The sequence below is a fragment of the Scleropages formosus genome, chromosome 6, assembly GCF_900964775.1.
Source record: "Scleropages formosus chromosome 6, fSclFor1.1, whole genome shotgun sequence".
In the NCBI taxonomy this organism is placed as follows: Eukaryota; Metazoa; Chordata; class Actinopteri; order Osteoglossiformes; family Osteoglossidae; genus Scleropages; species Scleropages formosus.
The window spans coordinates 22,479,519-22,491,592 of record NC_041811.1 but is presented as its reverse complement, the minus strand read 5'-3'; the positions used below and the strand labels follow the sequence as shown (position 1 = coordinate 22,491,592).

The 12,074-nt window shown below is 40.7% G+C and overlaps 1 protein-coding gene across 2 annotated transcripts in view; it reads right to left on the bottom strand.

Moving 5' to 3' along the window:
- The window catches only part of dab2ipb (DAB2 interacting protein b), a 238,349-nt gene that overhangs the window by 185,958 nt on the left and 40,317 nt on the right, over positions 1 to 12,074 (bottom strand). The window contains exon 1 of one of the 2 annotated variants that reach the window (XM_029252912.1): positions 2,775 to 3,000. The exons of the other annotated variant lie outside the window; for it this stretch is intronic. Within the exon in view, the coding sequence (XP_029108745.1) occupies positions 2,775 to 2,814 (40 nt within the window). The 5' untranslated portion in view covers positions 2,815 to 3,000. Of the gene's footprint in view, positions 1 to 2,774; positions 3,001 to 12,074 lie in introns of those variants that run through there. 2 annotated transcript variants of the gene reach the window in all.

Sequence of the window (12,074 nt, the reverse complement as noted above, 5' to 3'; positions counted from 1 at the left end):
GCCTTGTGATGGACTGGCGTCCCGTCCTAGGTGTGTCCCCTCCCCCTCCAGCCTTACGCCCTGTGTTGCCGGGTTAGGCTCTGGCTCCCCGTGACCCCGTATGGGACAAGCGGTTCAGAAAATGTGTGTGTGTGAATATTTGTAATAATTCTAACAAGTGTTATATAAGTATTTGTTTCACTGACTGTTCCTTCTGGGTTTGACAGACGAAGTCGCACTAGTTACTAGTTACTGAGTAAACAGCAACTGGGTAAACATATCTGAACACTTTTCAAGTGAATCTATTCAAATAATTTCGGCTCAGTTTCGTCCTTTCTAGGTGTCTATCAGCCTCCCAGCATGCCCGGAGTGTGTGCATCAGAGAGCCAATGACAAGTGGTGACACAAAAATATACAGGAGACAAACAGTCCTCAGTGAAGGAACAGTGCATCTGTTACTCCTGACAACCACGAACATGAGGCTACCAGACAGGTCAACACTGGGTGCTCATGCTTATATATCTGTGCAGATGTGTCTGAACTGCTGTACACTGTGCTTTTAGCCCACAAACCAAAGACAGTCTATTTGACTTCACCGGCATTTGGGTAAATAGGGTATTCCTCACATTACACTATTACATTAAGATAAAGCAGGTGAGTGCTGCTGTCTTTAATTTATAAATTACTAATCAATTTATCTCAGTTTATACCTATGACAACCCTCAATTTCTGTTACTGAAACCACCAATAAGCTGAATCAGAAAATGATGAAATCAAAAGTCTGCTTCTGAAAATTTATCCTTTGAAGTTTACCAAGCAAAGAACTTCAGCAGATCCAGAAGGTCTGCCTGTCTTTGGTCTCACAAATAACAACTTGGACAGGTCTGGCATACACATATGAGAGTCCAGGGGGTTATTCCAGGGCAGCTAAGTCCAGCTTGCAAGTGAATGACCAAGATGATCCAGTCGAACCTGCACAATTAACTGCACTGAATAGCTTTCTAAGACGGCCATTGTGAAATATAAATTTAGCCCTCCCAGAAAAAAAAAAAAAAAAAAATTCTATTTGTATATATATATTTCACATCATCAGTCCTCAAAACACACACACACACACACACACACACACACACCATCTGAACCACTTGTCCCATATGGGGTCACGGGGAGCCGGAGCCTAACCCGGCAACACAGGGTGTAAGACTGGAGGGGGGACACCCAGTATGGGACAAAAGTCCATCACAAGGCACCCCAAGCTGGACTTGAACCCCAGACCCACCAGAGAGGAGGACCCAGTCCAACCCACTGCGCCACTGTGCCACTGCACCACAATGCCCCCCACCTCAAAATACAGTGAGTGAAATGAAATAGGCAACAGTAATACAGTTTTCTACTTACAGTACGGTAGTACAAGGATGTTGTACAAAGTAGGACAGCCTCCCGTGTGGGTGACACTGTCTCTGATTTTGCCTCCAGAGGCTGGCAGAGCTCATGGATCAGAAAAGGCAGAATGATTCACTGATAATATAAGATGTGTCATATTATAACCTTTCGTAAAATAAGTTAAAGCAGCACACACATGAACTTTCAAATTGTGAATAAATTGAGTTTAACACAAACAAAATCCAATTTCAGACTAAAGCAACAATTTAAGCGCAAACAATTATCATTAACATAAAAATATCGACTCCATTATTCAACTCTTAAATTCAGAAACAAAAAGAGACACGAGAACTTAAAATAGGTTACACTAACGAAGAATTTTTCATCTTTGTACAAGTTTCCTCAACAATTTAACCTGGCAATGACATTGATGAGAAAAACATTCAAAACTGTATTCATTTATCTTTCTTACCAGTTTATTCCAAAAAAAAAAAAAAAAAAAAAAAAAAAAGCTAAGCTTACTGAGCTGGCAAGCAAAGATAGGTCTTCTAAAATATTTCTGACATTGACTCATTCTGCTAACCGCATTTTTTTCACATGAACGCACAGCCTTCTACACTACAGCTGGAGAATGCTAGGCAGTTACGTGGAAAGAACAAATAAATCCTGGGGAAATTTTAAACACTCCTTAAAATGTAAGTTTCTGTAGAAACAGAGGCAGGAAGCTCTCAGGACTACATCCTATATTATTTCCAGTACTGTTACAAAAAGCCATTATAATCTAATTGACTCTTGCACACACCCGATGTCTCACAGTGCATCTCTCGTCGCTTCTTACTTGATGAAACGTCGATTCCTAAACGTTCCTTTTACCACATTTTCCCGTACCACTCTTGACTAAATTTCACATATGAAAGATACTCTTTCGGATGGCAGATTTACTACCGCAAGCCAAAAAAAAAAAAACCCTATTCAAAAAGGCACCAAACGAGTAAACATCATAGGAATTGACCTGAGCCGCTAATGTTTTGGTTTTGCCATAAAAACGGTGTTGTCTCCCACATCAAAAAGAAAGGGGGGAAATAGCTGACACACCTAACAACAGTGCAATTTAAGCAGTCTTTATCACTCCAAGTGTTGTCTGTTAGACTGTCATCGGCAAAACTTAGAGCTCTTACGGTAGCTGTCTATACAAAGAAGAATTGAGCTAAGTTTAAAAAAAGACTCGAGACTCTTCCTGCTAAAAAAGTACTGAGAAGTTTCAGAATGTGCACAGTTCTTTTGACAAAAAGAACAAACTTGAAAGAAGAAATCAGAGCTTAAAAGCAGCAGTTCATCCGCAACAGCGTAGGTCATCTGTCTTCAAAGTGCTCGATGGTGCGCTGAAGAAAGTGCCCCTTGTCTCTACTCACCATTGTAGCTCTCCTGCTCCTCCACATTGTATGGCTCCATAACTTCAGAGTGTTAATTCAGACATGTTCCGGGCAGGGGTAGAAGAGCCGGGGCGGGTGACGGTGCCAGGGGGTTGGACTTCACCTTTTCCACGGCCGGACTGCCGGGGCTCTTGCTGCTGCACGGCATCTGCCTGCTGCTCTGCCGAGGGCGGACTGCCTGTATCCTGCCCACCGCGCTACATCTGGCTGGCGCTCCAGCAGGACGACTGGCTAAAGCCACACGTAGGCCCTTCTCCGGCGGCCACAGCTGTCGGCTCTTAAAGACGCAGTGCCCTTTTTCCTTGGTCGGCCTCTGCTCGAATCGTCTGTTGATTCAGAGCCTTGCTTTTACTTTATCGTCTGGAACTACGGTGCTCCCCATTTTGAAGACTCTGGATGTGTTTTAACGTTACCGTGTGCAGACAGGAAAATACTCTGTGGATACTGGATAAATCCAGGCTAGAAATATCAACACAGGCACAAATGCTAAGACTGAGGTTACAGTACTTTGGACATATCGTGTTCTAAAAATTAAAGACGATTAAAGAAAAAAGAACAAAAGGGTGACAAACAGTCAGATGGATTAACTCAATCAGACAAATACTGGATATACTCCTTTCAACATGAAAGACACAAATGAAAGACAGAGATTTCTGGAGATGTTATTGATGTGGTAACCAACAGTCAACTCGATGGCACTTAACTAATTTGGTGGGATGGTCCTGTCTCCACTGCAAGGGTGTGGGGCACTTGTAAAAAGCTGAGGAGACCCAGCTCCAGGTACGAAACTAGAAACACACTGACATAAACTCACACTGTGAACAGCAACTGGATATATCTCTTCCTGGGGAGTTCAGTGTATTTCGCACACACAATGTCTAGAAGTGCTTGTCCCGAGCAAGCTTGCGGCAAACCGGAGTCTAACCCAGCAACACAGGGCGCAAGGCTGGAGGGGGAAAGGACACACCCCAGACAAGATGCCAGTCCTCCACAAGGTACCCCAAGCAGGACTCGAACCCCCAGATCCACCACACAGCAGGCCCTGGCCAAACCCGCTGCCCCCCTTATGTATTCCAGCAGAAGTTCAATCCCAAACTGACTGCCGACTTGGTTATCATGTGCACCTTGAATATTGCACAAGAGACCTCTATGGAGCAAACACACTGGGTCATTTCCAAACCTGCAGGAGCTGAGTGACCTTTCACTATATAAGTAGAAGGTGGCAGTATTACAAAGTGGTGACAATACTTTATGTTTCAATCTAATGGTGTTTCTTTTTTTCATTTTGATCATGGTACAAAACCTTGTACTTTGAGAAAAATAACGAACATTCCAACAAGACAGCACTACTATGACAAACAGCAGCCCTAGCTTCTCCATCACTGTCAGCTACTGTTACAAAGGATCAGGGTGCAGAAACAGGACGCTTCATGCTCAAACCCATCGAACAGGAGATTAAAGATTGTCGCTACACAAGCAGTCATTCAAAACACTGCTGCCACATTTCACACACTGAAACTTTTACGTCTTTCTTGCAGATGAAGGCACACACCAATATATAGATGAAGATTAAATACAGATGTATTAATATTGTACAGACTATTTCTGGCGCGCACATCTTAGTTAATGTCCATCTGTCCAACAATTGTTACTGAAGTTCACATTTCAGCAAAAATTCCTGGTAGAAAGCTCTTTGGTCAGAAGAACTCTGGTCATGTTGTTGTTCTCAAAAGGTGGAGGGAGATGTGCCTGTTTCTACAAAGGGAAAACTATGTTCACCATCAGACTGGTCTACCTCATTTAGTCTGACCCAACACAGTTTGCATAGGGTATTGCAGAGCAAACAGATTTTCTGTAAAGCAGTGACAGTCCAGCTCATCTGAGGAGCCCCCTGAAAATTATTAGAGGAAAAAATAGAAATGCCAGAATGTAAATGCATTTTATACATGACACAGCTAGTCTTTTCAGCTGTGTTTCAGAACAAAGTTTAAGACGGAGAACAAAATTCCAGAAATCTGTCTTACACATTGTTCAAGTCCTTCTACAACTTGATGGATTTGAAGCAAACTTGAGGTATTAAAGGTGTCCAGATGTTTTCAAGTGTTTATGTATCCTAATCATGTCACTTTCTAGGGGATGTCTTCCACCATTTTCATTCCCACAAATTTTACCCCCATCATGCTATGAAACATGGTATCAGCTGCAACACAAGATGCCAGTTAAGATAATTTATGTTCCTGGAAGGCAAGAACAACAACTTGTGTACTGTTCCTGGGAGCTCAGTAAAAGCCTTCACATGATCGCATGCACGGGTGCAAATCTTTTGTTCAGTCCAATAGTGAACTACCAATAATAATGTTTCAGTGGATAATTTAACTTCTAAACATCACCTTTCATTAACAGCAGTGCAGAAATCTAAGGGATTTCACAAAAATCTGATTATGTTAAGCTCCAGTATTGCTGATGCCAGTTTAAGAAAACTTTAATCGTATGATTTTTGAGTCAGCAGCGAAGAGAGTACCCAAAGTTGTTTCATCTAACCTACCTGAGTAAAACCCAAAAGTGCAAAAAGCTGAGGTATGGATGGAATTTTGGAAAGTTGTTTCTCCTACTTAGCAACATGGCCACATCTATAGTTGGTGATTAAGCCTCATAACAGGATTTCTAATTAGAAATCTCTCAATGAAACTCAGCAGGAAAAATAAAAGAATAAGCATGGTTTGCAACTATTCTTGGAATGAATTCAAATTAAAAATCTCAGTGAAAGCACAACTGATAGGACAGAGGTTATCATGTTTTGGACACATAATGGAAAGACTATTCTCTTGCAGTCTTCTCATAAAAGATGATAATGCCTAGAAAAGTTTACATTTACTTGTTTAGGTGATGCTTTTCTCCAAAGAAACTTACAATGTTAAGCTGCTTACAATTACTTACCCATTTATACAGCCAGGTAATTCTACTGGAGCAACTGAGAGTAAGTACTTTCCTCAAAGGTACTAGAGCTTGAGATGGATATGAACCTGTGACCTTTCTATCTAAAGGCAGCAGCTCTAACCACTATGCTACCAGTCGGAAGAGAAAGAAGAAAATGACAACCATCAAACCAGACTGACAGACTCAATAACCACAACGATGGATCTACTCCTTTCATCAAGCGGAGGTCTTGTGAAGGCGATCTCTATGTGGTTTCCAAGATCTGACAGAATCTCAGGAGCACTTAAGAACAATATTGTGGAAAAGTACATTGTACAGTACAAAGTCATGTCAAAGTCAAGTGTGCATTGGGTAGTAAACCACCGCGAGTCAACTTCTGTAAAAGCTCCTCACATGATTTCAGATCTAATCTATGATGAATTTTCCTTGCAAAATAATGTTACCGAAAAGTAACAAAAATACAAGATATGTCATCCTATTATTTCAGGAAATTAAATGAAAACAAGCAATTCCTGCTTGTTTAGGAATGTACAGTAACGTTTTGTAGTTGACCTGAATGTTAATTTTCTATCTAAAATGCACCATGTATGAGATTCGTCTGTTTTTTTTATTATTTTTTTTTATTTTAAACATCAAAATAAATAAGGTTCTATTCACCATATCAAACATCTAAAACAGATGGCCCAAAAGGGAATAATCATACATAAGAAAAAAATATACTGAATACAATATAAGTATACCTGGTATCAGTTAACATTTTCACAGTAAACTTTTACATGGGCCTGTATAAAACAGAGAAATTTATCTAAATTTCCCTTAAATGAAAAATACGCCTCTGGTCAGCTTAAACAAGCTTTCTTATGCAGTTTATAGTACTTTCCAAGCAATTTTTTTTTTTTTGTTTGATTATGTTTTGATCACAAAAAGAAGTTTTGTTAATGCTCTTTCATTTATTTTTAGACTTCCCTCCTCCAGTTTGCATCTGCTTACAAATGGGTCCCCCGTGATCAGGGTGGAACTGCACAAAGTCATGGCTGCAGCAGGAAAAATGTTCATGCTGAATGCAGACTATCCTTGTGGCATGGTACCGCAGGCTAACTCAGCCCTCACTGCATGTGTTGACCCACAGCAGGCCGTGACACTGCCAGTTATGAATTTGCCGACAGTGTGCACATCACACGCATGAGAAACCGTCCGAACGCTCCACCCTCAGAGAGACACGGAGTGCCCACAGTGGCCTGAGTTTAGCAGCTCAAGTGCTAATTTGAATTTTGCTGAACTAAGAAAATGTCTACAGCTGCAAATTAATCACCCTTTAATCAGATTTTATGCTTTGTGCAATAACAAATGCGACTAACTCAATACATCAGAAACAGCAGAATAAAAATTATGCAAAAATAAAAGATGAAGGGACGGATTTAATATCATGTAGAAGGAGAGTGCAGAAAAGAGAAACAGCAAATTATTAAAAAACCTGAAGTGGCAAACTGTATAAAGCTTAGACATCTGTGGTACAGAAGATCTTATTAGAGAAATGTGGAAGAACAAAGGAAGGGACACACAGATGGGAAACACTTTAAACAGCTGTTCACTGTGGCATGATGGGACCGTCCATCACCAATTAACGGCAAAAAAAGAAATTCCGTTAAGACTCAAGGTACTAAAGAAGACCAGTTGGACCAAGCCAGCATACTGGATGAAGACATATTTGTGTGATGAATGTTTATGACTGTGTCTCAAGCATGTGGAGAGGCATGAAAAGTGGGTCGGGGCATGTCTGTGGAGATCAGTAGCTCTCCAGCCCAGCAGAGTGGAGCCTGTCAGGAAGAATCAAGGGGAACACAGAACCGTATGGGTTCTGGATTTAATCAGAGCGTGAGCCATGCAATGAGAGCCATGATGTGGGAAGGCAGTAGAGGCCTGACTGAATTAGTTTTCCCACTATCAAGGGGTGTGAGGCTGTTCTCTTTATGGCTGGATCCTCAGTGTCCCCAAACCCAGGTCCCGAAAGGAAAGGATGGGGCAGCTGTATATATGCTGCAAATGAAAATGATCAGCTACAACTGACTGACACAAACAATTTCATACGGTTGAAGGAGCACGGTGTATCTCTGTCTCATCTCACAGATTACTCATCTGAGGAAAGGATAGCGCTGCATCGGCCAAGTGCAGCCCAAGACATCCCACGCGCAGGAAACAGACGAGGTCATCTCCCCCGCGCACAAACACTGCCAAAGACACAAAGAGACCAAGACTGCAAAAATCCTACCGGAGAGAAAAAATGTGCAATTTCAGTATTGTTTCCAGTACGGCATCAGAGTGCCAACGAGGATATAGACTAGCACACTCCATGCATCCATTGATAGCTCTACAGTGGTCCTAAGCCTATTATCCACAGAAGCGCTGAATTACCAGAAAAGCCTCTCGGCTCATCCGTGCGTTAATAGTTACCTCCTCTACCGCCAGTCTTACATTTAAGACAAACAGTGGAGGGTCTGTGTCCAGCTGCCACAAAGTGATTCTCATTTGTTGCTTCCCCAAATGAGAAGCATCTCACTGCTCAAGCCTAATTTCTTCAGATGGACAGAGGGATGTAAACATGGTACACAGAAAAAGGAAGACTGATGAGACAAATCAAAAAGTTTACTTTGAACACTTATTAGTGATGATCTGGTACCAGAAAGAATGCCAGAGGTTTGGGATGGCCTGTATACTTTCTGGCCTCAGGACTTGATCCTATGATTGCCATAGGATATGACAAGGTAAAGGAAACATTAGCCAGGGATCTTTCCAAGGGCTGTCAAACCCAGGTACTTCCAGAGGGAAAAGTCCCTTTTAATCTTCAGTACCCAACCTACACAGCACAGGTCCCTTGTAATTACCTGCTGTTTCTGGACAAACCAGACTCCAATTCTGCTTAGCCAAAGAGGGAGGACATTTGAGGAAGAATGGTTCAGCTTATACACTGCAGATCAGTATCATGGTTAGGACTAGGGGTTTGTGTAGAGAGCAAGAACAGACGTTCCCAGGAACTATAATCAACACCGCCTGTCCCAGCTATTTCTTTCAGGGTGGAGGAACCCTTTAAAATGGGTTCTGGCTGTTATGAGCATCATGCAGCTTTTGCCAGTTGAGCCGTGGCAGCGAGACTGTTGTAAGAGTAGGCATTCGCACTCCAGTTACTCTCCACAGACTGCAGATCATACCGATAATTAAGTTGATGGCATAAACCAATTAGCTCAATTTTAAATAAGCTGTATTGCAAATGCATATAGTATGAGAAGTTAAGAAACGCATAATTATACCACCCACGGACCGAGGGTGGAAAACCTCTACGCTTTAGAAAGAGATGTGTAATGGAGAGGGCAAAGGCACTGCAAGATTTTAAAGCTTATGCATAAAAAGAAGTCTTAATATGCAGAGCCTGAATATGCTCACTTAACTCATTTTATTTAAGGGCTTGTTTTTGCCTTTAGAAAATTGTATAATTATATTCACATACTGTATTTATGAAGTTATAATTAACAAGAAAGATATATTCTTTTTTTCCATTATAACAAAAGGCACTTTTCTACCATTTCATTATCCAGAACATTTCATGTTCTACTTTTCATCCGTGCTTCCTTTTTGCGAGTTATTTTCTATAAAAATGCAACTTGACTTCTTCCAATTCATGTTAATTTCATTCACCACTGTGAAGAGGTACAATGATATGGAAAACAAAGCCATGAAATGCTTTGAATAAAGATTAATAAGAAAAGAGTCCACATAATACTACTAGTCTTGCATTTATATTTCACAATTGGTCAATTGTGCCAATTCAAAATTGACATGACATCCAGTAATTGTGCTGCCGTACACTTTCAAAGATTCTCCAATGATGTGAATGAGAGAGTTTGGAAGTATAAAGAGCAGAACTTTTCTGGGCTATTGTAAACATGGACTCTTGAATACTTAATGACACCGACTAATTTTAGCTCCAAAAAAGAAAGCCAGTATACGAACGCGAGTATAAGATTCACAATCTGAAGAATGGCAACCATTTTAAAATAGTTTACAAATGGTTTTGTGTCATTTTTGCTTTATATAAATGTTTCAGTTTTGCCATTACATCAGCGAACCAAAACTCGGTAAAGTCCGGTTCAAAGTAAATGTTTTAACACAATTTTCTAAAATGAGAAGTAAAATGATTTATTAGGGTTAGGCCTCATATACATAACAAAAGGAAAGCCTACTGTGTTAATACAAGATGTACTAGATTATACCATTTAAAAAACAGAAAGGCAGCAAAGAGGGAATAACTAATTTAGGAAGGAGAGTTTTTGGTGTGTAGTTTGGGACAATAAATGCAACAGGTGGATAATTATTTGAAATTCCTTGCATGCGTTTCCAAAGTTGTACATCTTACTGCAGCACTTACCTTTGCTCGAAAGAAAAGCAACAGGACTCTTCCTGGAACTTGAACCTGTAAACTTTTCTCATAAATCCTGGTCTTTAACCTCCCTCCATTCACATCAGAATGTTAAGCACACCGTCCCAATTTTTTGAACACAACGATATAAACTTAATATAAACTTAACTCACAGAATGGTACTCTGTCATTGAACAGAACCAAATTAAAGTTTTTATATATTGAAGACAAAATGATGAATTGTTGAACTAAAAGATGATTGAAGCTTGATGTTGCAGGGTGTATAAATCACTGAACGTGTGTACAGCACATTTGCATCCCAGGAAAATCACAGTCCTACGTCTCAAAGTCTTATAACCTGTAGTCCTTTCACTATATAACAGCATTTATAGGAATTACTAGAGTGTGAGACTATAGCACACCGTGGAAAGTCTATTTTGTGTATGCCCAATCTATTTTAAAGAAAACAAAGAGTCACAGCATATTCACAAGATCTGAGAAAACATCCATGAGCATCTTACTGAATAGAAACTGGACTTTAAGTGCATAAAACACAAAAGTATTAAAATGTAAAGACTTTGCAGACATGTTAAGCACAAAAGCGGTGGCGTAAAGGGCTGTGAAGGACAACCGTCGGGCTCCGCCGCAGTGATCGGAGCACTGCCAGAACCAAGGGAAGCGTGAGAAAGACAAGTTCTCCCTCTGCTGGTTGAACAGAATTAGAAACGCCACTGCCTGCTTCTGGCTTCCATGATTTTGCCCACTGAATCGTGTCTGATTTGGCAACATAGCCATGTGATCCAATTTGAAATGCACATTTACACAGTTGTACAAACGTCCATCCATACATATACCCCAGGGCACGATTTAGAGAACATGCGCCTGCCGTTAACATACAGGGAAGCCGTCTTCATTATCCAGCCTTATCTCTGTTTCCAACATGTTTGGCAGAACCTCACCTACTACTTGCACAGTGACTTGTATGCATTTTGACAGCAGAAAGGAGGCCCTTCAGCAGGGACACTGAAATGGCACAGAATGACCTAAAACCATCAGGGATGTGCTGATTAAACAAACCGCTGGGGATTACCGCAGTTGCTCAAGCCTAGAGCATATGACAGCAAACCAGTCCCCAGGACAATCTCTCCAGATCACTAATCCAGTAGCTGGCAAACTCCCTGCTCTGCAGCACTTGACTTCCAAAAGCCACACTTGTATAATTTATGATTATTTTATGTGGTTAGTCGTCTATCTGTATCAATGGAAGCTTTTAGATAGGTGCAGAACAAGCAAGACGTGAAATTCCTGCTTTGTAAGCCATGCTCTTGCACGGTGTCTGCAACCTTCATCTTAGGCTTTTCACAACCGGCTTATGGAAATTTAATCAACTGGCATATGATACACTGCTTTTACCTGTGAAAACCCATAACTAAGAGTTTTAAGAGTTTTCATAATAAACCCTAGAGGTTAGGTACGAATGGATTTACTCTTTGATGTATGATATAGGCCAACACCATTCCTAGGTACAGTGAGCACATAACATGTTAAAGAATATAATACACAAGCACCAGTGTAATATTGTAACAAGCATGGAAGCTAACAGCACAAGAACCTGATTCAGAAAAGATTTAAGCAAACACCCTACAAGGTAAATCTGCAATGTGGAGCTATTTCAACACTGCTACTGACATGGAATTAATACAGATTATTTAAAGACGGCAGTAAAACCCAGCATCTTCTCCACAGGTGGATGCTCAAAATTTCATATTTACGATATTTGAATTTTCTCTATGTTCTGTCCAACGTGTGAAATATACTGACGGCCGTTGTATGGACATAAGTGATTTTTTTATGACAGCTTTGTTAACCCATATGTCCCTGAATTGAATATGAAAAGGTGGGGAAAAACAGCAAATGAATTGCAACCATTT